General features: G+C 42.9%; 1 protein-coding gene across 1 annotated transcript in view; it reads left to right on the top strand.

Moving 5' to 3' along the window:
• Positions 1 to 24,348, top strand: part of MKLN1 (muskelin 1) — a 94,496-nt gene that overhangs the window by 18,569 nt on the left and 51,579 nt on the right. Inside the window, exons 3-8 of the mRNA XM_032188646.1 lie at positions 2,298 to 2,440; positions 3,803 to 3,891; positions 9,416 to 9,525; positions 13,365 to 13,557; positions 21,126 to 21,203; positions 22,431 to 22,496. Coding sequence (XP_032044537.1) covers positions 2,298 to 2,440; positions 3,803 to 3,891; positions 9,416 to 9,525; positions 13,365 to 13,557; positions 21,126 to 21,203; positions 22,431 to 22,496 — 679 coding nt within the window. The remainder of the gene's footprint in view (positions 1 to 2,297; positions 2,441 to 3,802; positions 3,892 to 9,415; positions 9,526 to 13,364; positions 13,558 to 21,125; positions 21,204 to 22,430; positions 22,497 to 24,348) is intronic.

Here is a 24,348-nt window from a genome sequence, read left to right as displayed (position 1 = left end):
TTCTGTGCCTAATGCCCGCGTGACTCAGCAGCACTGGGCTGCGTGGGAGCCTGGGGACGGCTGCAGAATTTCCCCCCCTCTGTCCGTAGGCTCGGGAACTAATTGCTGGCCGTGGGGAATAATTGCCGTGCCCTGCTCCGTTTCAGACCTGCATGCCAAGGTAGAGGATTTAACTGCAGCCCTGGAGTTCTCTCCCTTGATTTAGGGTAAGAATTGAGTAACGCAGGATGAAGAGCGTGCCAAGCTTCTGCAGGGTGGCTGAGAAAGTCTGTCTCTGTGACCCAGGCGTGAGGGCTGCGACTCCAACAAGATTAAAGCACTGCAGTCGTTGCTGCCGGTGGTGCTGGCGTCACTTCTTCATCGCCAGGAGAAAGCTGCAGGGAGGCTACGGTGGTGGAGGAGGAGTTCGTAGACATCGGGGCGTACTGGCTGTTCTGCACAGGAATTTTGGCCGTGGGCTGTGCCATGGATCTGCTGTTGCCCTCTTCCAGGACCATCCACTTGCTCATCCCTTCCTTTTTTCTGTTTCAGCAGCTTTTTTACATAGAACTGTTGTTCTTTTCTTTAAGAAGTTTGGTGATTACTTTGAGATGGAAGCGTGGCTTACTGCTAGTTTAACAGACATTGGGTTCTGACACTTGGATGGGTAGCACAACACTAAAAAGTGGTCACAGAAATACTTAAAAATATCTGGAAGAGCACCAAAACATTCTTCCATTGCATCCTAACTCTGCTGATACTGGCTTATTTTCTTCAATCTGGGAAAAAAAAAAAAGAATTGCTGGAAAGATCCTTGGCAGCAATTCCTCCTTATTCTAACTAGGTACCTGTCTTGTCTGCATTATTTGGGGTAAATGCTGTTTGGGGGAGTATTCCTCCTAAGCTAAGCTCTTTGTAAACATAGTGAGGTCCATTCCTTGAGATCCCACATTTATCCTGATGCTCTCAAACATTATCAGTACTGCTCCTTGGGTTCAGAATTGCTTACTTTATAGGGCCGTGGCAGAAGGACCAAGAAATAAACAGCAGGGAAAGCTTCTTCCATTGCTCACCCCAAAGATGCACTTGGAGGGTAAGCTTGCCCCACTGATGGAGCTGCTCAGCACAAGCAGAGTGGTGCAATGATTTTTGTATCTCCCGAGTACCTACAGAAGCATGCAGATAACTGCTAAATGCTGATGAAAGACCCAAAATACCGCATCTTGGCTGCTTTGGCAGTGCCCCTTTTCGGAGGCAGGGGCCACCAGGAGTGCCTGCAGTGGGAGGTGTTCCACAGCGCCGTAGCTGTCTGCTGGGAACGTAGCCTCGATCCTAAGGTTTTGTAACAAAATCCAGGGCGATGAGTAATTGGGATTCTGCTTTCCGTCTCATTTCTCTGCTGTGTGCTGCTTATTTCTGAGAAATTAAAAAAGACAATTAACCACCTTGTTTTTTAGGTATGAGTTTTAGTGTATCCTGCAAAGCAGGGTGTCTCCAGGCTCCCTCAAGGCTTGCTTTGTAGGGGAAGGTTAAATAAACATTGTGCTCGATGGTCCCTGATGGATGGTGCAAACGTTTCTCTGCGAGTGATTTTCAAGGGGAATAGATCTTTTCCTCCAGCAGCGCTGGGGAAGCTGGTAGCTGGGGCCTGAAAATAAATTATTTGACTTAGGTTTGTGTGCTGTGGGGGGACATCTGTGCAAAGGGGAGAAAACGTTCGAAGTGAGAACGTTTTCATCATTATATGTGTAAAGCCCTTTATTGTCAGCGAAGTGGTTGGGTTTTATTTGGGATGGTTATTAAGCAGTTGGCCCCTGCGTTAGCCACAAATCAAACGTAGTCTGTGTTCAGTGGTTAAATAGTCTCTTCTAGAGAGGAAAAGTAATTTGATGTTCTCTTAGCATGTGGAACATGCTGTATTTATCTAATTGTGCATTCAGTTTAGGTTTCCTTTCAGGCTGGAGTGGGCGTTTGAATCATCGTCCTCCTTAGCTCGATCCTATTTGCCAGATTTCAGGAAGTCTTGCGTCCAACTTGAAGGAATGTATGTAAGCCTTGAATAGCAATGCTAGGAATAGGCCCTTCAACCCAGTCTTTTTCCTGGATAGGTTTTTAAAAAACTAATATTCCTAAAAAGTCTTTGGTTAGTTCCAAGAACTAGGGAGAAAATATGATAATTGGGGGGGGGAGGAGGAATCGTCTTAATTTTCATTTTTTTTGGCTTTATAACTGAATATTTGAAGGCTGTGTTGCTTCTCCCTTGGTGTGTTGTGCAGCCTTGGCTTTAATATTGAAATTCACTGTTCTCTCTTCCACAGTATTTGATTCTGAAACTTGAAAGACCTGCCATAGTCCAGAGCATCACGTTTGGCAAGTACGAGAAAACGCATGTCTGCAACTTAAAGAAGTTTAAAGTCTTTGGTGGGATGAATGAGGAAAACATGACAGATCTCTTATCGAGGTAAGACGTGATTTCGTCAGCTGTGGGAAGCAGAAAGGCTGGACCAAAAAGCTCTTCCCCTTCACTCCCGAGCAGGCAGTGTAACAGAGCTGTTGTTGTGATCCTACAATTAGCTGCCCCTGTGTTTGTGGTCAGGTCAGTGAGCAACAAATCTCTGTGCTCGCTCCAGGAAGCCTTCCTTATCCTGCCCTAACCACAGAGGATTTGTGGAGAGTGAACTCCTGGAGGTCTGAAAGAGCTGAGAGCAAGGTTCAACACTGCTGTGTTTGCGATTTCTTTCTTCCTTGTGCCTGAGGCGCAGTAGAAATGATTCCCCAGGTGTGGGTAACTTCAAGAAGCTTTTAAAAGCACAAGTAACCTGCCTATGTTGAGAACCTCCTTGCAGCTGTAAAGCTCTGGCTGGTCAGCTGCTCTGCCTCGCTTCAAATGGGTAAATAAATAGGATAAGAAAATAGAAAACCTTTGTATTCCTTTTTTTTTTTTTTTTTTTTTTTTTTTAAATGAAGGAGCTTTTTGGATATTTGAGGCTGATCGTGAGCTTCCGAGTAGTTGCTAACAGAAATTTTCACGGGCCTTTTAAGGGGTTTTCTGTTTTAGAAAGGGAAGTGATGCTTAACTATCTAGGAGTACAAGAGCAATGAGGAGCAAGAACTAGTTTTGGAGGCCTACAGAAGGAAGCTCCACCTCTGGGGAATGTACTGGGGTACGTGATCTTTACTCAATTAGAACAGCCAGGGGGAAACATGGGATGATCTCATTGTAGGTATCCTTCAAAGCCATACAGAGACTAGTCACAACCTTCCCTGTCCCTTCCCTCTCTTTAGGTAGACCAATCTAGCAGCTTCACTTTACTGCTGCTCAAATTTTGGGGGAAGAGATTTTAGTAGCACAGTAACTACCGATACCTAATGTCACAAATTCAACAAAAATCCTTGTTTTGGGACCTGTAGCTGCATCTTCAGTAGAAATGGACTTAGGAGTTTTGATAAGTTATAGCAAGTATTTGGTATTTTATAAAGTATTGCTCATAAATGGATCACAAAACGCTTTGGCAGTGTGATTAGTCTGCCTCCAACCTACCCAGGAAAACGTGAGTCAGATCGCTTGCTGAAGTCGCAGGGACGCTAGCACAGACCAGCAGCATTGGTCTGATGTCAGTTCCCCCTGAAACCACTAGCCAGTGCTGCCTCCCAGGGAGATAAGATGGTGGATAGCAGTCCAGGCGTTGGTCCAGCATGGGTACTGATGATTTATAGCAATATGAAACAAGCGTCGCATTTCAGGCATGACCTAGATTGCATTTATTAGCTAGTCCTAAAATACAAGGTAAGATTTAGTAACCTTATTTATTTTTTCCCACAGTGGCTTAAAGAATGATTATAACAAAGAAACATTCACCTTGAAGCATAAAATTGATGAACAGATGTTCCCCTGTCGATTCATTAAGATAGGTAAATGCATTTTTTCGGCATTCTGAGTAGAAAATAATCTTTTCTGATACTTGTGCCAGTCTTGGCACTTGTGACTTCATTGTACTCAGGCAAAGTATCCAAAATAGCTGTTCCATTTCATGATCTCTTAGGTTGGTTAGATTGGAACACAGTGAAGTCCTGTTACTAAGAAATAATAGAATTCCTAGGGACCGAAAGCAAAATACTGTACTTTCCAGAAACGCAGTTGTTGAGCCAACTAATTGCTGGAGAAGCTGCTTGCTGTCCTACTATAACTTGCTATATCGAACTTTAAAAAAGATAATAATTAAGTTAAATACTAGTAAAAGTTCCAGCGTTGGTAACCTTGGAGTTTGAAGAAGTTTCCTCTTTTTTTTCCTCCAAACACGCTTGCAACATAAAGCAATAGCAGAAGCCTTTCCTTTTGCCTTCTTGCTGCTCTAATCACGAAGTCTCACTTCTGGCTAAAGATGCTGTCCAGGAGCAGAGAAGAATTATGCTCCGTGATGTCCACCAGTGTAATTTCTCTGGTGGGGCATGCTAGAAAGGGTACTAATTACTATGACTTGTGATGGGAGCTGGGGTGGCTGCTCTTTTCTTGCTTTGCATGGGCTAGAGAGAAAAAGTGTCTTACACTTGCCATTATTGATGCTGGTTGGTTTTAATCCAATAGTTTAGAGCCTTTCATCTCTACATGGCTGAGTAGATTTATCTTCCCCTTCCTACCTGCTGAGACAGTAAAAGAACTACTGTTTTTATGCTCTTTAATTCTTTTTGTTTTTTTAAGAGCAAGGAGATAGTTGCTGAAAAATGAAATGAGATCTCGTTGGCTTAGAGGAATTTAGGAGCGTTTTGAAGACTTGGGTAATTCCTTTGCCAAGATGTGGATGACAGTGGCTGTGTAGGGGCTCTGTGTGAAAGTTTGTTTAGGAATCAAGTAATTGTATGTCATAAACCACGGTGTTTCCCATGTTTAGGCAAGTGGAGAAGTGAGTTGTTGGTTGTTTGTCTTTTTTTTTGCTACTTTTGGAAGCATCTGTAGCACTTAGCTTGAGGAATCCTGAAGTGGAGCAAATGAATGGTTTAAGGCTGAGGTCATGGAAGTTAAATCGATTTTGAATGTATTCTGAAGCTTTCTGTGCTAGCTTTCTGGGGGCATGATATTTTTTTTTTAAGGGCTAACAAGCAGCAAATGGTTACTGTAGGGCTAAGGGGTTGAATGGAAAGATTCCTAGCTACTGCTCTGGAAGATTTAAGTTATATTCCTGCAGAATATGTTGCAGATACGTTCAGATGTTACGAAGCATAGCATGAAGTTGGAACTTGTTAGGAAAGTGAAATGTTGATTAATTCTACTACCAGCATTTTTTTCTCTGACATGACGTGAGTGGGTATTAGGTTACATGGCTCGTTTTGTTGGGATGGGTTTCTTACTTAAGGAACGTAAAATTAAGTATTCTTGTGTGACAAATACGTATATATTTGTCCTTTTTTCACCAGTTATGTTTTGAGTTTTCCATTTTAGCTCTATCTACGGCCTCTCATTTCTTGAAGCTATTTTCTGCGAAGGAAATTCCTGTGCTAGGAGAAAAATTGAAATGCTTTTTTGACCAAACCCTGTTAATTTCTAGTTGGTTCCTAGCATCGTTTTGTTTATAAAGTTGCGAGTGTTTTTCTACTGTGAAACAACTGTAAAATGATGTTATGAAATTGTTATTTTTCAGATTCGCAGCGTGAAGATGTTTTCAGTTTGTTAAAATTTCCAAGCTGCTAGCCAAAGTAACTCAAAATTTGAAATACCGTGCTGTGTTCCTTGTAATGCTGCCAGTAAACACGAGGCCAAAATCTGCCCTTTTGGACTCGGAGAGGCTGACACCACACGAGTTACTGTTATCAGCGAAGCTTGCGTGTTTGGAGGAGGCATTGTTTAGTTCGGCAGCCGCTTGCAAAAGGCATTTTCTTTATAATTCTGCAGATAAACAGATCTGTACGCTGCTTTTAACAGCGCAACAGGGAGGATAATATATTTTTTGGGGGGGAAACAGGAGGAATATGATGGGTAGATCTATGGAAAGTGGGAGAAAAACTTCCTAAAACTTCCAATGCCCACGTGACGTTTGGCTGGTAGGAAGCAGAAGTAAGTTGCTTCTCACAACTTTTGTCAAGATGAGGCTTGCACTTCTTGCAGTTTAATTAGTTCAACCTCAGTTCCTCAGCACTGAAATGCCCAGTTGTACAGGCTCCTGACCTACTTGACAAGTAATTTTGTGTTTCATGTAGCACCTCGTTAAAGAGCTTGGGAGGGGAAAAGATGTTTATCTGGACAAAACAGTGAAGAACAATTTTATAATGCTGTGAGCTTCGTTTCTGGCTGTTTGCTTGTGTGGTCCCTCCAAGCAGAGATTTTTATATCGTGCCATTGAAAGCAGAAGGTGTTGTGAAGACTGATTGCCATGAAGGAGCTCGAAGAGATTCTGAGTGCAGTTCCCATGCCAGTTTGTTACTAGCATGGGAATTACTAACTCTGCTTTGAGGCTTTTGAGCTTTTTTGTATTAAAAAAGAGCAGTGCTCCTTTATGGATGTTTCCAGTATTAGTTGGATTGACTACATCCATACCTGCATTTTTCCAAACATGCCCTGTTTGTGTGACTGCTGCTGGTAGATGAGGGATACAGAAATTATCTTGAGAGGTGTATTTGAAATGGACTGTTCAGTGCCTCTGTTGTTTTCTGTATTATACGGGGTTGTAATCCTTGCCCAGGCATAGCTTACAATTATTGAGAAATATCCCCTAAAATCAGTCTTGTGCGGGTAAAAAAAAAAAAAAAAATAAAAAAAACTGTTTAAGTGACCTAAATACCTTTTGTTTCTGTTAAAGGGCTATTGATTTTTTTTTTTATTATTATTTTTCCTCTCTGCTGGGCACCTCTCACCGTGTGGTAGCACGGTGGGCTGAACAGTCGTTTGCATTTCAGGACAGATACAGCAAAATAAACCAAGCTGAGGTCGCTTTTTGGTTAAAAACTGGAGAAATACTGGATTGGTAGGTTTCAGATTCAACACTTTTAATGGGAGCATCTTTCTCCCTTAAGGGTGTGTGTCTGTGGAGGGAAAAAAGCAATATGGCAAAGAATGTGAAGAATAAGGTTTGGCCCCTACAACTGTATTGTAGAGTAGGGTTTCCACTATATTTTTTTTTTTTGAGGGGGACAAATAAAAAAGCAGCCACTGGGAGACGTGAGCAGAGAAATGGAGTTGCACTTAGGAGGGCTTCCTCCAGCATCTTAGGCTACTTTTACCTCTGTACCACAGAAAGAGTGATGTAAAAATCCCTGTTTCTGATGAATTGTTGATTACTCAAGCTGGTAGAAGTTGGCATAAGTTCTCTGAATTTATACCAGAGGCTCTGCTGGAAGGAAATCGAGGTGGACACCTCTGCTTTATTTTATTTTATTTTTTTTTCCCGGAAAGAGGTGGTAAAGTGGTAATGCTTGATTTTTTTTTTTGATTTTTTTTTTTTTTTCCCACCCAGTAAAGTCAACACCACGAGATTGGCCTCAGGTTCACCGTCAGGAAATCGATGGCCTCAGCCCATTTGAGGTGGTCTGTGGTTTGGTTCAGTGTTTGAGTGCAAGGAGCTGGTGAACAGATTGGGATTCCTTATGGCTGAATGAGCACCAGATTTAACTTCAGTTTGGGCTGTGCATTCCGGTTTGAGGACAAATTAAAGGGGTTGCCTGTACTCGTGGTATTTTCTTGGTCTGTCATCCTAATAGGTGGGATGCCCTGGGTTGTCCATGAGCTTTAGGGTTTGGCAGTTCGCTGTCCTACAAAGGAACATGAGAAAAGACTCGTGTGGTTGCTGCTGATGCCTTTTTGTGTCTTTGTGCAAGGGGTGTAGCATTTTTTCATACAGAACACGCATCAGTTATTGCATCAGTTCCCATATCTCAGTGGTAACAACTTTAAGCTGATGCACTTGGAATTAAAGGTAGTAAGGTTTTATGGTATCGAGATAAAATACCATGCTTAGCTTTGTCCCATGGAAGACAGGCTTGGTTTTCTTTACCAGTTCCCTTGTCTCTTGTCTCCACTGAGATGAATCTCCTAGGGGCTGCTCTGAGAGCATCTCACCCGAAAGGTTGAAGGATCAAGTAGAAGGGAATTATTTGGGGTGATTTGAGAAATGTTAACATACGAAGTACCTACGTACTGATTTTAAAACCTGTTAAGAACTGCATATGCAGAGTCTGTCTGGATCTTTTCTGAAAATCTGTTCTCCTGATGATTGTTCCTAGAAGTTGTCACAAGTCTTTAGCAAGAGGTTTGTAGAAACGCCCTTTAAAATTGTAGGGTATTGTGCGTTTGAGCATATGCTTTGTGCCCACATGCATTGTGGCAAATAAGGGGTGTAGCTTGGGGAAGCATAAATACTTCTGAACCTTTAACAGGAACAACTTTAAGACAAATCTTGGCTTCGATTTCTTCCGGGGGTGGGTCAGAAAGCCCCTAGTTGAACAAGTCAGCAGTCTCAATGGCATTTCGTGGCGGTTTGAGGGGTAACAAGCAGCTTCTCCGTGGGAAGAACAGCTTCTGTGGAAGGGAGGAAGCAGTGGACTCCACGCTGCTGCTGGTTACTACTCATTCATCTCCAGTGCTATCTTTTCCTGTTTATCAGTTACGGTCAAATAGAGAGGAAACTGAAGTGTTTGAGAGAAGCCACTTGATTTCACTGCAGTTTTCAGGAGCGAGCGCTCACGTAAAAGCAGTGCGGGGGCTGGCAGTGCTCTGAGAAGCAGAACAAACTCTTAATCTGCAGGCTAATCGATAGATCGATGCAAGACTGTGGATGTTACCACAGAGAGGCCTTAAGTGAGAGGCTGCAGTGTGTTTCACAGGTCACTTAGTGTTTTAAATGTTTGTTCCGATAGCCAGATGAAACAGGATTAGCCAAAAAGCTGCTCATGTTTGAGATTTTAAAAAAATAATAAAAATTAGATACAGTTTTTAAATTGGAGACTGACAGTTTTCCCTCCTTCCCTCCTCCACAACTTGCAGACGTTCCTAATTTTGTAAAATTTAAAATACCCAAAGCTTCTTGTCTTCACCATTAGGGAAAATAATTGTTGCTGACAAATGTGAAAATAAATGTACTGCGAGGAGCAAATACTGTCTCTGGTATGCTCGTGATTCCCATCCATGTCAAAGCTTGTTGCCTCTCCGAGCTGTTTTAAATGATAGGATTTTTGCTCTTTTGCTTAAAGCGAGCTGCTGCTTTGCCATGATCTGCTGCGTTAATGTTGCTTAGTACAGGTTGCTTTAAATGACAGCTTTACTGTGATGCGTGGTGATTTTTTTCCTAAGCTTTCCTAAACCTAAACTTATGTAAAATCATAAGTACTGAATCTTATTTAACCTTCAAAAGCATTCTGTTGAAATAGCACTGTGTATAGCCTGATAAGACGAATGCAACACTTGTTTGATGTTGATGCCTCCTTTTTCTCCTTTTCCTTTCTCCTCCAGTTCCACTCTTATCCTGGGGACCTAGCTTCAATTTTAGTATCTGGTATGTTGAACTTAATGGCATTGATGATCCAGATGTGGTCCAGCCGTGCCTCAACTGGTATAGCAAGGTAGGCCCTGCATTTTAGGTGCCTGTTTGCGTGAGGATTTGTCGTCTCGGAATCTGGTGAAACTTCTCGTGCTGGAATTATGTGACCTTTTCATTCCTTGAATATCTGCAATTGAAACAACAAACACGCGTAGTTAAAACTCAAACCTCATGGCTGGCTTGGACTCTGAGCCTTGCGCCTGTAGGTTTTGCAAAAGAAACAAACAAAAACCTGCTAGGTAGACGTTGCAAGGAAAACACGAAGGAACATGGAGTCAAAAGGGGACGATGTTATTAAAATAATTTGTCGTGGAAGGGAAATAAATATTAAAGATCCCGTTTCTCCCTCTTGTTGCCTTTTAAATAATCATTCTTTTACCATGCTAGTCCTTCTGCAGAGCTGCGTATGCAAGTCTAGAGGCTTCTGGTTTATATATGCAGCTTTTATGTAACAGGGGTGAGGTTGTTTGTAGAGATCCCACTTCAGAGTCTTAACCTATTGCAGATCTTTGCACATCTGATGTTTACCTCTCATTGGCTTTTTCTTGAAAATCCTGAAACGGAGGGGAGCTGACGCCGCTGGACTGAGATGAGATGATTTATGCCATTTGTCACTTTGATGGATAGCAAGTTTAAAGGGCTCTAAACATTATTTGTAAAAGCTGTCTTTAATTGAGCACAGCAGACGCCTGTTCTGTGGGCGGGAAGCGCACTCTCACAATGAGAAATCAGTTTGGTGCTGTTTTTTTAATGCCTAGATCTTCTGGAACAATTCATGCAAGTCATGTGGTGCGTTACAGAGAAGACATCCTTCCCTTTTAAATACGACTGAGTGGTGGAGCAGCATCTCTCTGCTTCCAGAACGAAAAAGTCAAAAAGGGGGTAAAGACTGGTGGTAGATGTGATGCTGCTGACTCTATCAGAGCCGTTAGCATGGCCCCAAGGTTCTTTACCCCGCTATCTGGCTCATAAACGTTTGCACCAACATCACAAGTGACTTCGTGGAGGATTTAAAAGCAGCACTAACAGTCACAATAGAAGCTGTCAATAGCAGCTTTAATCGTAATGTGACATCGTGGTCATTACCCTGCTCCTTACTCATGTCCAGTTCCAAAAAGCCCAGCTGACAGAAGCTGCTGATTGTTTTCTGTGCTGCCGCTTCCCGATGGGGGCGTCTCCGTCATTTTTGACTAGCTGCTGCAAGTAGGAAGCTATGGGTTTTCTTTTTTTTTTCTTTTCTTTGATGATGATGTCAACATCTGTTTTGTTCTCTCACCCCATGGAATCAACACATTTCACGGTCAGCGTGTCTGCAGTGACAGCTTCTTCGAGGGGTGCCAGCATTGTTCTTCTAAAGCTCCGAGCCCTAAAGCAGCGAGGCAGGGACTTAGTCATGACTGTCTGGATGAGTTGCCAAGCTTTGGGTGATCAGCGTGTGTCACTGATGTTTTCTTCTCTCACGGTCCTCAGGCCACTGTTGCCAGAGCCGTGTCAGAGGGTACGTGCTGACCCTTAGGTAGGGAAAAGCCAGGATTGAGCTCTTCCTTCCATTCCTTTGAGGTAGTGTGGGTATTACCTCGTGTGTTCCTGGAAGCCTGAAAACTTTGCAAATCGAATAATTATCCTCTATTGTCTGAGGCCTTGGACAAGAAGGCTCGACACGAAGTTGCCCATCCGTTTTGTGGTGTGTGCTTCAACCAGCAACATATTCCACTCCCTCCAGGAATAGGAATTAGGTGCAGGAGATGAGAACAGGGAAGCAGCAGGCACGTTCCTCAGTTGGCTCCCTACTCCTGCATCCTTACAGCCTGGCTCAGCCGACAGCCTCCTGAAAGCCTTTCTACTCTGGTTTTACTGAAGAGCAAGCAGGCTTTGGCAGTTCAGTGATGACTATCATTTTTGGTTTTGATAATGAGCATTGAAATATTTTTAATTCTACCTGTGTGTTTGACAGCGTGAATGTCTTAGTCTCATGCTCTCATTAAGATTTTAACCAAAGGAATTATTTACAAATTCAGATCAAAGCCATTCTTTGGTTTGTCATCTCTTTAAAGCTGCATGACAGCATGTAAAAAAGGAGCCTTTTATATACTTTTTAGACACCATTTGCGTACAATATTTTTACATTTAGCTTCTGTAGTACTACTGTGATGCCAATCACATGCAAACTTCTACATTACATCGAGTGGCCAGCCTGCATCCAACAGTCATTTGATGTTTCGGGAGCCAAATCCATCAATCACGAGAGGCTCAGCGGAAATGCACACAGTCTCAAATTTGTCTGATGGCTGAACTAGAGGAGCTGAACGTGCTAAGGTGGTTATTACTGATGTGCAGCTATCCTTCTGCTCCCTTGGCCCAACAAAGAATCCAAGGTGCTTTTGGCCTTGACTCATTCAAGTGAACATTTGCTTAAAGTCAGTGTCTTAGGTATCTCTTAGAAAGGAGGAAAAAAAAAATCAAGAAACCCATTTTTTTTTTTTAATTTGTGCTGTAAAGCCATGTTTTAGCTTTACTATTCCTTTGCCAGTGTATCCCACGTTTTTTATTGGTACATGTCCTTGGCCTTTCTCGTGTGGGCTGGGAACCGGCTTTCTAAAAATGCATGGTTCTGGCTATTTGCAGCTGTGAAATACTGATGGATTAAGAACTAAAAATACAGCTCGTGGCCGTGCTCTCGTTAGCTGTTTCAGTTTGAGATTCTTGCTATAGAGCCATTACTTCAGGAGCACTAATGTGTTTTGAATGTTGGTATTAGTTTCAGGGTTTCCGAAGGATTCTGCTCATTTAAATGTAAACTGAACTTTCAGCAGTGGCTTCCACTGAAGAATAAAATCTTTTTATCTGTAGTTTGATCAGTCTTAGAGGTTCTTAACTTGGATTTGTTTTTGACTGCACTCCATGATGTGTCTTAAAGATGGAAATTGAAAGTTTTTCTTTAGTGCCTTGGAACTTGGGTTTGAAGGGTCTACATTAAAAAAAAAGAAAGTGGTTCTGAAGGTCTGAGCTGCTTAACATAAAAATCTGTTGCTTGTGCATATTGTTGGCAGCTTTGAATATGCAGTGGAGGATTTGGTAGGTTAACTGCACAAGCTGTAGTTCTTAAACAGAATTTACTATTTTCTCCTCCTTCTGTACCTTGATTTTTGAGATCTAGTGAGGGTTTTTCTAGCCATCCTCATTCCCCCAATCGAGTGGGACACGGACAGCTTTGACTGATCCGTAGCATGAAAGCAGGGGCTCTGCTTTAAGGCACTTGGAACTGTTCTGAAGGTAAAATTTTGGCCTGACTGTAAATTCTTGCTGTCGTGGATTCAAAACCCTTGCAAGCTTTGTGGTCAGCCATACGTTCTGCTGCTCCACGGCAGGAGCAGCGGTCACTGCCGGTATTTCTATTCCAATGTGTGTGTTTTTTTTTTTTCTCGTCTGCTTCTAGAAAAGCTGTGACCTACTTACTCTTCTAAATTATTTTGTTACATAAGAGTCATACAATCAAATTATGTAACGCTGATAGCGAAGGCTTTTTCCTGCTCTGCCTCATGGAGGCCTCAAACAGCAGGACCGGGCGGATGAGGGGGAGGAGATAATGGTTGCTTCAGAGATCCAGGACGCTGGGCAGCCTCCTCTTGTGTGCCTGTTAACCTGGGTGGCATGAGGCTGTATAATTTCTGTGCTGCTGGAAAGGAAATGTCTGCACAGCTTCTAATGCCTTTCATACAGCGTTCCTCTGTAAGCTCACGCACGGTTTATGTGCAGCATTTAAGAGCCTGTTCTGCCTCCAGACAGGTTCACAGGTAGTCGCCAGCAGGGCCCGTCAAAGGCAAATCTACACGTCTCATAGGTTTTCTTGTGTTCCAGTAGTACCGTGAACAGGAAGCCATTCGCCTTTGCCTAAAGCATTTCCGTCAGCACAACTACACCGAAGCTTTTGAGTCGCTGCAGAAGAAAACCAAGATTGCGCTGGAGCACCCCATGTTGACAGACCTGCATGACAAGCTGGTGTTGAAGGGAGACTTCGACGCTTGTGAGGAGCTGATAGAAAAAGCTGTGAATGGTAAGGGAAAGCGGAGGCAGTCGCGTATATTAATTAAAAAAAAAAAAAAGGCATCGAAATGTTACTGCTTTACATGTTAACGTACGCAGCAGCGGGATTGTCTAGTCCATGTTCTATTCATATTTAGCGTGTGGTGTCCTATCCATTTCTGGACTTGTACGTGCATGATGTAGGCTTAAAATTATGAAATCATTTATCTCTGCTACTTTTGAATCTCTCTTTTCCCCTAAAATGACAACGTGGTGCACTTAATGGGTGAAGATAGGTCCTGCATGTAAGTATTTGGAAAGCTGAAGGTGGGCACAGCTATCAGGAAGGTGTTCCGCAAGGATCTGCATCGTGATCTCTGGTCAGGGCTTTCCACCTGCTTGGTATTTCAGCAGAACTTGAGTTTGTGAACGCTTTCTTTGGGAACAATGCTCCCTGGAGGAGAACTTAGGGGAAGTCATAATGCTTGGAAGCAGAGGCTGGCTTTGCTTACCGGTTTCATTCTAACTACTATTAATTTTTTACTTGGAACTTTTCATCTTAGAAAAGCACTGTGTACAAACAGCTTTCAACCCCTAAGATGGGTGAGATTTACTTTCTGTTGATGGCATGGGATGCACGAATTGAGCTACTGCGGTGAGGTGTCTCCAAAGGCCAGTGCAGCATTTGGATTGCAGCTGGATAAACAGAGGTCCTCATGCCTGCGGGTGTCGAGCGTTTTGATGACGTGCGATTGCTATTCCTGGGAAATCTGTGCTGGCATGAGAGCTCCTTGTGCCTACGGACTTACAGACTTAGTGCACCAATTTAATGGGTGTCTGGCACCAGAGTTTTGTTTTTTAATTCTGGGCTAATCAATCATTTTGGAATCTCTCTTGGATAGATGGCAGTCTGCCTGCCTGGCCACCTCCGTGCGTTTTGTACCACTGAAGTTGCGAGTGGTTCTTGGGATGTGATAGAAATGATAGCTTTAAGGTCTGTATTCCATGAAAACCACAATGTTTTCATGAGGAAGCCATTCAGCAGAGCATGGTGTTAAGGAGTTTATTGCAACAGGTTGTCAAAAACTGCAGTAAGTGGCTTTCTGTGAGTTTTGGCTCCAGGTTTCTCAACCGTAGAAGCAAAACAGCTCAGCTCTGCCCTGTGCTGAGCTCGCTGAGCAGCTGCAAGCATTGAGACTACGTTCATCCTTGTCCTTCGGAGTGCTGCTTGCCCTCCTGAGACTACACAGTATTGTTGGCTGGGAAGGGAGCATAAACAGCTTCCTGCAATGCAGGGGCATTTTGCAACCGGCAGTTTTCTCCCGAGTCTAAGGGCACGCTAGGGTTGCAGGAGGAGAAAGCAGCAGGGAGCTGTGACTGGCTGCTGCTGTGTTAAGCACACGAGCGTCAGGGGCAGCCGATGAGCCCACCGAATTGAGTCAGGATCTGCTGAGAGCCCGAGGGGTGCTATATGCTAACGGGGATGGTTTTGCCAACGCATCAGTCTGCTGCCTTGGCGGCTTAATCTCATCAGTGCCTAGAGGCCATCCTCTTTCCACTTCATCACAGGGTGTAGTAGAAACTGTTTCTTGAATGGAATTTCACTAGAGGTCCAGAATGTGCTGAATAAGGTCCCTCAAAAATTGACTTTTTTTTTTTCCACGGGCGCTAATGAATTGAATGTTTGTGGCTTTATTTTCTCTGCTGTCTGTCACATGTTCATTTCTTTCACTCCCGAGCATGCTGCATTTATTCCCTCCAGCAGTTTTTCCCTAGGGCTTGCATCGAGGTGGTGCTTCTGTGTCTCCCTGGTTCATTGAGAGCGGGGTTGCTGTCTGCAGTGCTCAGCTTTTCCAGGTGTGGAAGTACTGGCAGTAGACGTGCCTGGTAGAAAAATCTGTCTTGTGTTGCGCTGGCTGGCAGGTGGACGCTTTCTCCTTGTCAGATTTGATGTGAATAATCCTGGTTCTTGTAATCATGTCCCTTCTTGGAGGTTGGAGAGCTCTGCATCTCTTAAGCAACCTAGAGAAATGCTGTAGTTTGTTTTTTCAGTCCTTTTTTTGTCCCAGCAAGTACAGAAGCAAGTATTTTTGGTAACAGGCTATGGGTAACTTAGCAGAAGAGTCTTCAAGGAGCACGGTTAAGTTTCCTCACCGCTTCTGAGTGACAGAATAATATGCATGGGCATATTTATATTGCTTTCTTTTAATCTAGCACTGGGCTACCTGAAGTTAAATGTCAGCTTGTGCATCTCCCATTGCTCTGTTGTTTATCCTTAATGATTTTGCTTGGCTTTGAATACATTAACCTTCCTTCCCCTATCCTTTTGCGATTCTTTTTGCTGTCTTCAGCTTTTGTACCCGTTTAAAGCTCTATCACCTCCCAGCAAGCACCCTTTGGAGGGAAGTGCTATCTATCCCGAGACACCGAGGCTGCATCCCGTTCATGCTGTAAGCTGACAGAACTTTGCCTAACTGGGTCAATCCAGCCCCTGCTCAGGACAGCGTGTCCCCTGGCGCTGGTGCTCGTGCTGCCACGTGGCGAACCAGGTCAGGGAGCTGATCCAGCTAGGATGGGGGAGAGGGCAGGAAAACCCCTCTGTTTGCCACAAAAAGAACCTGAAACTGCAGCTAAGTTTGTCCTGAGTTGTACCAGATGACTGTAAATCAAGTAACTGGATGTATTTGGTACCTAACAGCTGGGTCCTTCTTCTCCTTGGTAGGATGGAATAGGTGTTTTCAGTCTCCAGCTCTTTCTCCTACAGCATCACTGCCATCTGCTCCCTGTGGCCCTCCGTGGTTACCTGTCCTTGCTCCAGCCTGCATGTCTCTGAAGCTCAGTTTGAAAGAAGCTTGTCTGCACCCAGTGTTTTGCATTTTTTTATCAGCTTCGTTGTGAAATCTCCGGAGCTTGCAGCTGAATCTGGAGGATGCGGGGTGTTCTCGTGGCTGAACTCCTCTCCGGCGCGGTGTTCTCTCAAATAAAAGCAGGTTAACTTCAGTCCTGTGTAGGGCAAGTGCAGTGGAGTTCAAGTGTAGAGTTAATTGAGGCACACAGATCCTTAAATTATCCCTGAAATGGTTCGAAGAGCAAACTGTTCTGTGACAGGCTGGACGTGAATATGTGAACTCCTGACCTCCTGCTGTTCTGAGAGCCCGTAGCCTTAAAGGAACAAACAGCAGTGCCCTGAGGTTGACGGAGATGCTGCTTGCTCCACGCAGCATAAAATCCCGATTGTAGAGGCCGATATTTGCTGCGGTAGGTATTTAAGAAGTGAGAAGTGATGCATCTCTTGCAGGCTATTTCCATAGGCTTAGTCATGTAGAAAAAGTGTAGGTGGTCAAGAATTAGCGCTAGCAGAGCTAAACTCTTGTTCTTTTGCATTGCTAATGATGAACGCTGTCTTCCACCTCACGTCACCAGATGATTTCTTTTGAGAGCTCAGTGGCAGGCAGCCACACTTTTCCCGCAGATTCTTTTGACTTGTGCATTACACTTAGAAAATGGGCAAATGGAAACTCTGGCAGCTGCCTGACTTCCTCTGAAAAATAAAAAGGTTCCCTAAACCTCAGCTGGTTCACAGACTTGGTTCAAATGCTTAAAATTTGGATTCATTCCTATAGCTTTCAAGCAGCCTATATTATTGAAGGGAAAAAAAATCTGCTTAATATTCCTACAGAGAGCATGCGGCGTGCAAATCACTTGGTGGACTGTTTGCAACTACTGTAAACACAGAAAACTGCCTGAAATGGATTGAAGATCGGGTAGGTTTGCTGCCTATTAGTATTCCAGGGACCGAGGTGTTCTTTCTGGCAGTTCTGATGTCCACATGAGATGTGTACGGGGCTGACTTCTCAACAGATAGAGCAACGAACCAGGAGATGTGAGGTGAAACCTGCAGGCTCAAATGTCTCCCCAGACTTGGGATATATGGGAACAGCTGTATTCTCCTGGAAGTTATTGACATTGACACTTTAATTTTTACCTTCAAATACTTCTGGATTCACGTCTGAGAAAGTATAGACACTGATTGCTGTTTTTATAGTACTGGGTTATATGGAAGGGAGAAGCTTGCTAGGAATCTGAAGCCTGTGTAGGTAGATGGTAGGGTTTGCTTAGAAGAAGTGTATCTTTTAGGAGAATGAACCTGGATCCTGCTTCATTTTCTCTAAGAGGTAAACACGAGGTGATGTGACAGCTTTTGAGGCTTGAAAAATTCATGTATTTCCTTGTTGTGCCCATGTCTTGTGAAAGTTACCTACAGGCTGGACTCTTACCTGGCATCCTCTTTGTTTTCTGCTTCAGATTTTGTTTGGAAGCATCAACAAAACAAACAGAAAACACCAAACCAGAAGTCATGGGCTAAATGTTACTCTGAATTTTTTCACGCCATTAGCCATAAAGTGAACAGAATTCAGTAACCCCCTCTGGAGGCATGTGTTGTCTGAAGTGAAACCTAATACAGCTTCTACCTGTTCCAGATCAGCTTCGCCAAGTCAAATATTTTTGTCTGCAATGTTTGCTTTAATCCTTTCTAGGTAACGTGTAATTGGCTGACAAAATAAAACCTTCACTTATCAGGGAGGTGGAATTTACTAGGCCTTAACTACTGTGAACTTGGTGTTGTCACAAGCAAAATGCGTCACAACTCGCTGCGAAGTGTTTGAAAATAGTACAAAATAAAAGTTGTCTGGCTGCAATTTTACAGAGTAAACATGGACATTGAAATGAGAGACCTCAGAGGCTAAGGAAGCGACTTCCTTTAAAGACTGGAGCTTACCACATTTTGTACAGTGGAGTTGAAATTTATTTTAAACTACCGATTCATTGGAAACAGCTGACAGACGTGAGCAGGCTTAGTTCTGATCTTCAGTGCCTTGCAGAAGCTTTGGAGACTTTTCGGTCAGCAGCGCTATCCTGGCAAGAAGCAGAAGGAGTGCACTCGAATAGGTCTGGCATCAGACACAGAATCCACCTCGAAATTCTCCTTTTTTTTCCCCCTGTGGTGTCGGACAGGTGGTGATTCAGCTTCCAAAACAAGCCGCCTCTGGTTTGCGGTGCAAGTGGAATGAACGTGGAACGGCTCCCAGCAGAAAGAAACATTTCTGGGAAGCAAGCTGGAGTGCTTCCAAACCAACGTCCCATGGAAGACAAGAAGCATTATTAAAAGAGGCTGAAGGCACAGTAGGGGAGAAGTGTCATATCTTGACAAGTGCAGCCTGTGGGTGTTGAGCATGGGAGGGAGGTTAAATCACCCTTTCGGATCCTATGTGGTGTAATTCATCCTCTTGAGCTATTTATGTCCAATTATCCATTGGCTGCCGTGGGGATGAATACAGCTTTGCGTTCCGTCTTGAAGACCCAACGCTAATGATAACCAAAAGGCTGAATTTCTATCTAGGTTTGTGGCTAGAAAAATCTGAGTCAGTGTGGGGTTTCTTACAGTGCATACATTTGTTCTGTTGGAAGTTGGCTCTCGTGAATCAGAACTCACAAAACCTCAAGTTTAAAGCCTCTCGAGTCCTGTCCCAGCTCTGTAAGTCCTGAAGAAGTCGGAGTAAGAGCCCTAGTCTTAAAACCAAAACAAGCCCTCCTACATGTGCTGAGCAAACTTTTGGCTTTCCTCAATTACCTAATGCTAGGGGAGAGCTGCTGTTTTTGGCTGCAAGGCAGGTGAAAGTAAGTCTGCCCTGCTTTCACAGCGTATTGGATCTGAACAACTTGCAGAGCTGAGTTGATGAAAGTTGAAAGCACTTTTGTATTTTGAGACCGAATTCAATACCTTTCAGGAGCTCCTGAGTGCCTTTACTTTGCTATTAGATGGTCTTTAAATAGAGTATTCATCTTCTCCCAGGAAATCCTTGCAGGCCTGGGTTTAATTAAAACCTGGATTTCAGTCACAGAATCACAGAATAGAAGGGACCTTAAAAATCATCCAATTCCACAACCCCGCCATGGGCAGGGACCCAAACACCTATAACCATCATGAATAACCATCATGACAAACTACAGGATAGCAGGAAATGCTTTAAAACATTCTCTGAATGTTGTGTCATGCTTGGAAAAGATTCTTACCTTTTGGTAAATAAATAGGTACGAATGCACTAAGGAATTTTCTTTCTTCATCTGTGTGCTTACCAAGGGATTTTGTGTAAATAAATGGAGGCATTCGTGATCTGTTACATTCTTACCTCAAAGCCGCAATTACTGGGATTGGAAGAACTGAGAAATATCATATACAACTAAATAATTTCATTTTTCCTTCCTACGTTTTCCATTTCTTCACAGAATCACAGAATTCAGTGATTCTGTGATTCTTTTTTTGTGGAACGTACAACTGATTCCTGAACTAGTTTGCTGGGTCCCATCCTGCTGAATTGTGAATATTATTACATCATTACGTGATTTAAATCATTGAATCATTACATGATTTAGGGCTTTTGAACTCATCCTATATCTCAGTGAGCAGCCGACGTGCAATGTGCTTTTTTACTACAGAGCTGTGCAAATCTGACATTGGAGTTCTGAATTGGTCTGTGTTAGTTACCATAGCATACTGGTGTAAAACTGGCTGTCTGAACTCACTTTTTTATTTGATTACTGTATGACAAGTGTTTGTAGTGCATTTATAAAGAGCTCGTGTCTTGATATGGTGGAATATAGGCAAATGAGGGCTCAAGGAAAGCTGTGATTGAGGGACTGGCCCTTAGGAGGCTAAGGGTTTGTTATGCATGCAGAAAGTTAGGAAGTTTGTCTTCTTGGAGTCATCTGAAGGCTGCTAGCAACAGGTTCCCCAAGCTCCTGCTCAGCTCTTTCCAAACTGAAGGGCAGTCCTGGAGAACGTGGGTGTTGTGAATCCCCTCTTCAAAAAAAATTAAACGTTTGTATAGTAGACCGATGACATACACAGATCAGAATTAAGAACTGACCTCTGGATGCTGGGAAAAAAATGTGTGGTAGGTATACAGAGGGAGAGGAAGGCACATGGGGAATGTGGATAGAGTGCTGCAATTAATGCTTCTTACAGAAATGCTGCAGTTGGCATATCTGGCCAGTGACCTAATGGTGCTTTGGTTTAATTGCTTAAATCTCCGAAAAGAATGTAAACTAATATTTTGTTTTTCATCCGCTGCTTGGTTGTCTCATGTTGTAGCATTTAAACAACCTGCTTTTCTTCCCTTTTCTTCTTGGATGAAGCTCCAGAGATAGTGCCTCACCTAGTTTCAACTTGACGCGTACTAGAAAGGTTGAATTTTACATGCACTGGCAACTTCTCTTTCCCTTAAGTGAGGGGGTGGGATTCTAATCTGAATTAAATACACCACACTGGAGATTTATGGATAATTGGCGTCACCTGACAGGCAAACAGGGTAATTCTTGATTGATCTAGTAATATGTATTCTTTTTATTATAGTGCTTACACATTTAGTTCATTATCGAGTTTAACAAACTAAATGATGTCTGTAGAGAATTTATTGAAAATGAAGACTTTGGAGAAGCATACTGGATTGAGTGTGGCTGAAATAACCTGCTTTAAAAGTGAATTTTTGCTATACTGGAAGCATGAATGTTTTATACAGCGGAAATTTTGTTTTGCAGATGGTTTATTCAATCAGTACATCAGTCAACAGGAATACAAACCTCGCTGGGGGCAGATTATCCCCAAAAGCACCAAAGGTAAGGATATTTCTTAAGATATAAGGCTCATACTGCTAGTTCTATCATGTTCCTTTTTGGATACAGAGCAAGAAAGCCTCCTGTCTGACAGCTGTTCAGGGGAAAGTTTTGCCATTTGTGAAGTCGGTGAAAAGCAGCCTGGTCTCAGGCTGAGCAAGCAACGCAACAGGAACACTAGCTGTAACTTTAAGCATAGCTAATCAGTTCAAAAACGAAACTAAGAATGTAGGTTAAGCATAAGAACAGTTAGCTGTGAGACTGGATTTAATGCATGGAGTCATCTTAAAGGGCAACGTACAGCTAAGAGTGGTAAATAAATGCTTTATCTTAACATGGAGTACTTTAAACTTGAGACATCTTATGAAATCTTTGCCTGTCATTCAGTAAATTCTGCAATTTAGGTTTATCTCCGGTGTTCTCTGCCTTGAAAAAGTGTCTCGTAACAGCAACCTTGACTATAAAATACAAAAATCACTGTCATATATCAACCCTTGTATTCAAAGTGACAATCACCAAACGTGGAGGCCCGTACCCAAACCTCTTGGGAAGGGTTATCTATGACTACAAGTAGATTTTTCTTGCAGCAGAACGCGGGTTGTCTTTCTAATGTTGCTTCCCACGGGTGATGCCTGTCCTGAATGTTTAAGAAATCTGAAGTGCTTGGGAAGCTGCTTTAATTGGACAGTTGGAATTCCCTTATGTGAGAATAAATAATTGGTGCAAAGCTAACAACTCTTCTGTATCCATACCATTAGCTCTTTGCTTCCATCCCTTGGGTACGGGGCCGTGTCATTTGAGTATTTGTTCTCACTCATCTGCCTTCAGGCAGCTCTGGGTGAGAGAAGAAAGGGGAGCAAAAGATTCCGTGTCCCTGGCACTGGAGAGCTTCAGAGAGAGCTCAGACCTCATTTGTGGGGACCTGCATGCTTCAGGAGCTCCCAAGCTCTGATGCAAGATGCAAGGCTCGCAGAATTGCAGTGTGGCACTGTATTCAATTTAGCTCTCTCTGATACAAGCCAAACTGAGTATTTTTATATTGCACGGAAGAATGCTACCTGGAGAAAGCTTTGTTAGTGTTTAAATGGCATGTTGTTAAGTTGCTCGGCTTTTTTATAGTACTTCAGTTATTATATATTAAGCTGTATATTTTTAATGTAGAGTCTTATTATGGACCAACACCCTCTCCTTCCTCTTTTTTTTTTTTTTTTTTTTTTTTTTTTTTACAAGGTGATGGGGAAGACAGCCGGCCAGGGATGAGAGGAGGCCATCAGATGGTTATAGATGTTCAGACCGGTGAGTAGTTGCTGGGTTTCTTAACTAACTTAATTACTTAATGAGATATTCTTCATGTAAATGTGCAAAAGTGTTCTTCAGGGAATGTCTTAATTTAAATTTCTGAGGTAAAATTGCACTTTTTAGTAGTTATATTAAATAGTGTGCTTTCATTTCTACTCCAGCTGCTTTTCCCACCCACTTCTTCCTGCTCGTTCTCCTTTAGGCCTGTTTCGCTAAGAAACCAAGAACAATTGGTTTTAATTCTTGTTGTTCTTCCTCTTCTTTTTGAGCAGATGCTTAGACAAGAGAAAAGAAATTAGGGATGATTGTTTCCCTTATCTATTACATATTGCGTGCTTTGGAATAGCACTCAAGCAATAGAACTGATGTGTTGAAACATTCATTCTGTTTTGGTTAGGGTGGCTTCTACCTTCCGCTATTTTTGTGCAAGAAACCATTTAAATATAAATTATTTGAGGCTTTTTATGGAAATGCTTTCTATAGCAGTTTAAAGAATGGTTCAGCTTCTGTTTCAAAGAGCCCACAAAGAGAAGAAAGGCGGGTATTGGTAACAATTCTGCTGGATATTGTATCCCATAATTTTCCATAGCTTTGTCTTGCTTTTATTTAATCAGATTTTTGGTACATTATACCGTACTAAAGTAATCTTTCAGTTATGCAGCCCTGCTTGCATCTTTTCTAAGCAAAGGATTTGTAGGAGTAAAGCAACTTTCCTTAGGTAAGGAGAAACAAGATCAGGGTCGTCAGAATAAAAACGTGTCACTGGGGGAGCTGGCACAAGCACTGCTGTGGCCATATCTGTTGTGGTCATATGGAAAGGGATTGAAGCATGTGACAGAACAGCACCTTCAAGAGTAATTTGCTAAGTCATAGTGAACAAGCAAAAATGCAGCAGTAGCTGCAGTCTTTGGCTTTTACTCAGAATGTAGTTACCAGGCTAGAGAAAGCACCCGAGTTATTTTGTAGATGAAATCAAACTTCTTCGGTGGAAGAGATTCATTAGAATAAAATGCTGCTGGAGGACTGCTGGTGTTTGCCTGCAAAAGAAGCTGTGAACGCTCCCTAGTGGTCCTGATGAATAAGTAGCAGTGTTTGACGGGCGTGCTGAAGTAAGAGGAGGCATGTGAACTTGGCAAGGGGCAATCCTTTAGACCTGCTGAAAGCAATACAGCTGTGATACTGTGTCTTCATTTCAAATTGGTTTGTTTAAGTCTTAACAAGCATATCATCTCTGCCTTAGACTTAGTTTTTTACTCTGCTCAAATAAGGCAGTAAAAATACATTGATAATTATTTTTTTTGACTTGAAACTGGCTGGAGAGCACGTGCAGAAGGAGTCCCAACACTTCAGAACTGGATCTCCCTCTGACATCAATCCTCTCCTGCTGCAGCTCTCTCCAGTGGGGGCAGGATACCTTCCTTCAGGAAGTTTTGCAGTGGGATATTTGGGATGTTGCCCTTAGTTTTGCTTCCAGGCCCACTGAGGCTTGTAAAAGCTCGTATGTTATTGAAATTAAAAGGTTTGCAGTGTAATGCAGCTTACGGACAGACCAAGGGGAATTCTTGGTGCTGTTTGAATCCTTAAACCCAGCTGCTGCTGACTGCTTGAGTTTTCCTTTTGAACATAGGTAGCGTTAAACGAGACCATGGGATTTGGCCAGCTATGTCAGGATGTGTTTTGCAGACTGGAGCTGGTCTCCCTGGCCAGTCTCGAGTAAATCTAGTTTTAATGGAAAAAGGAGCAGCAGCACGCTCAAAGAAATCATCCCTTCCTTACCCACACGCTTGTTGAGCTGTATTCTCAGAGGAGGTGAAGTAGTAGTTCACTTTGTATTCCTCATTAGATCGGG

Source organism: Aythya fuligula, chromosome 1, assembly GCF_009819795.1.
Source record: "Aythya fuligula isolate bAytFul2 chromosome 1, bAytFul2.pri, whole genome shotgun sequence".
NCBI lineage: Eukaryota > Metazoa > Chordata > Aves > Anseriformes > Anatidae > Aythya > Aythya fuligula.
This window is presented reverse-complemented; position numbering and strand designations above follow the sequence as displayed.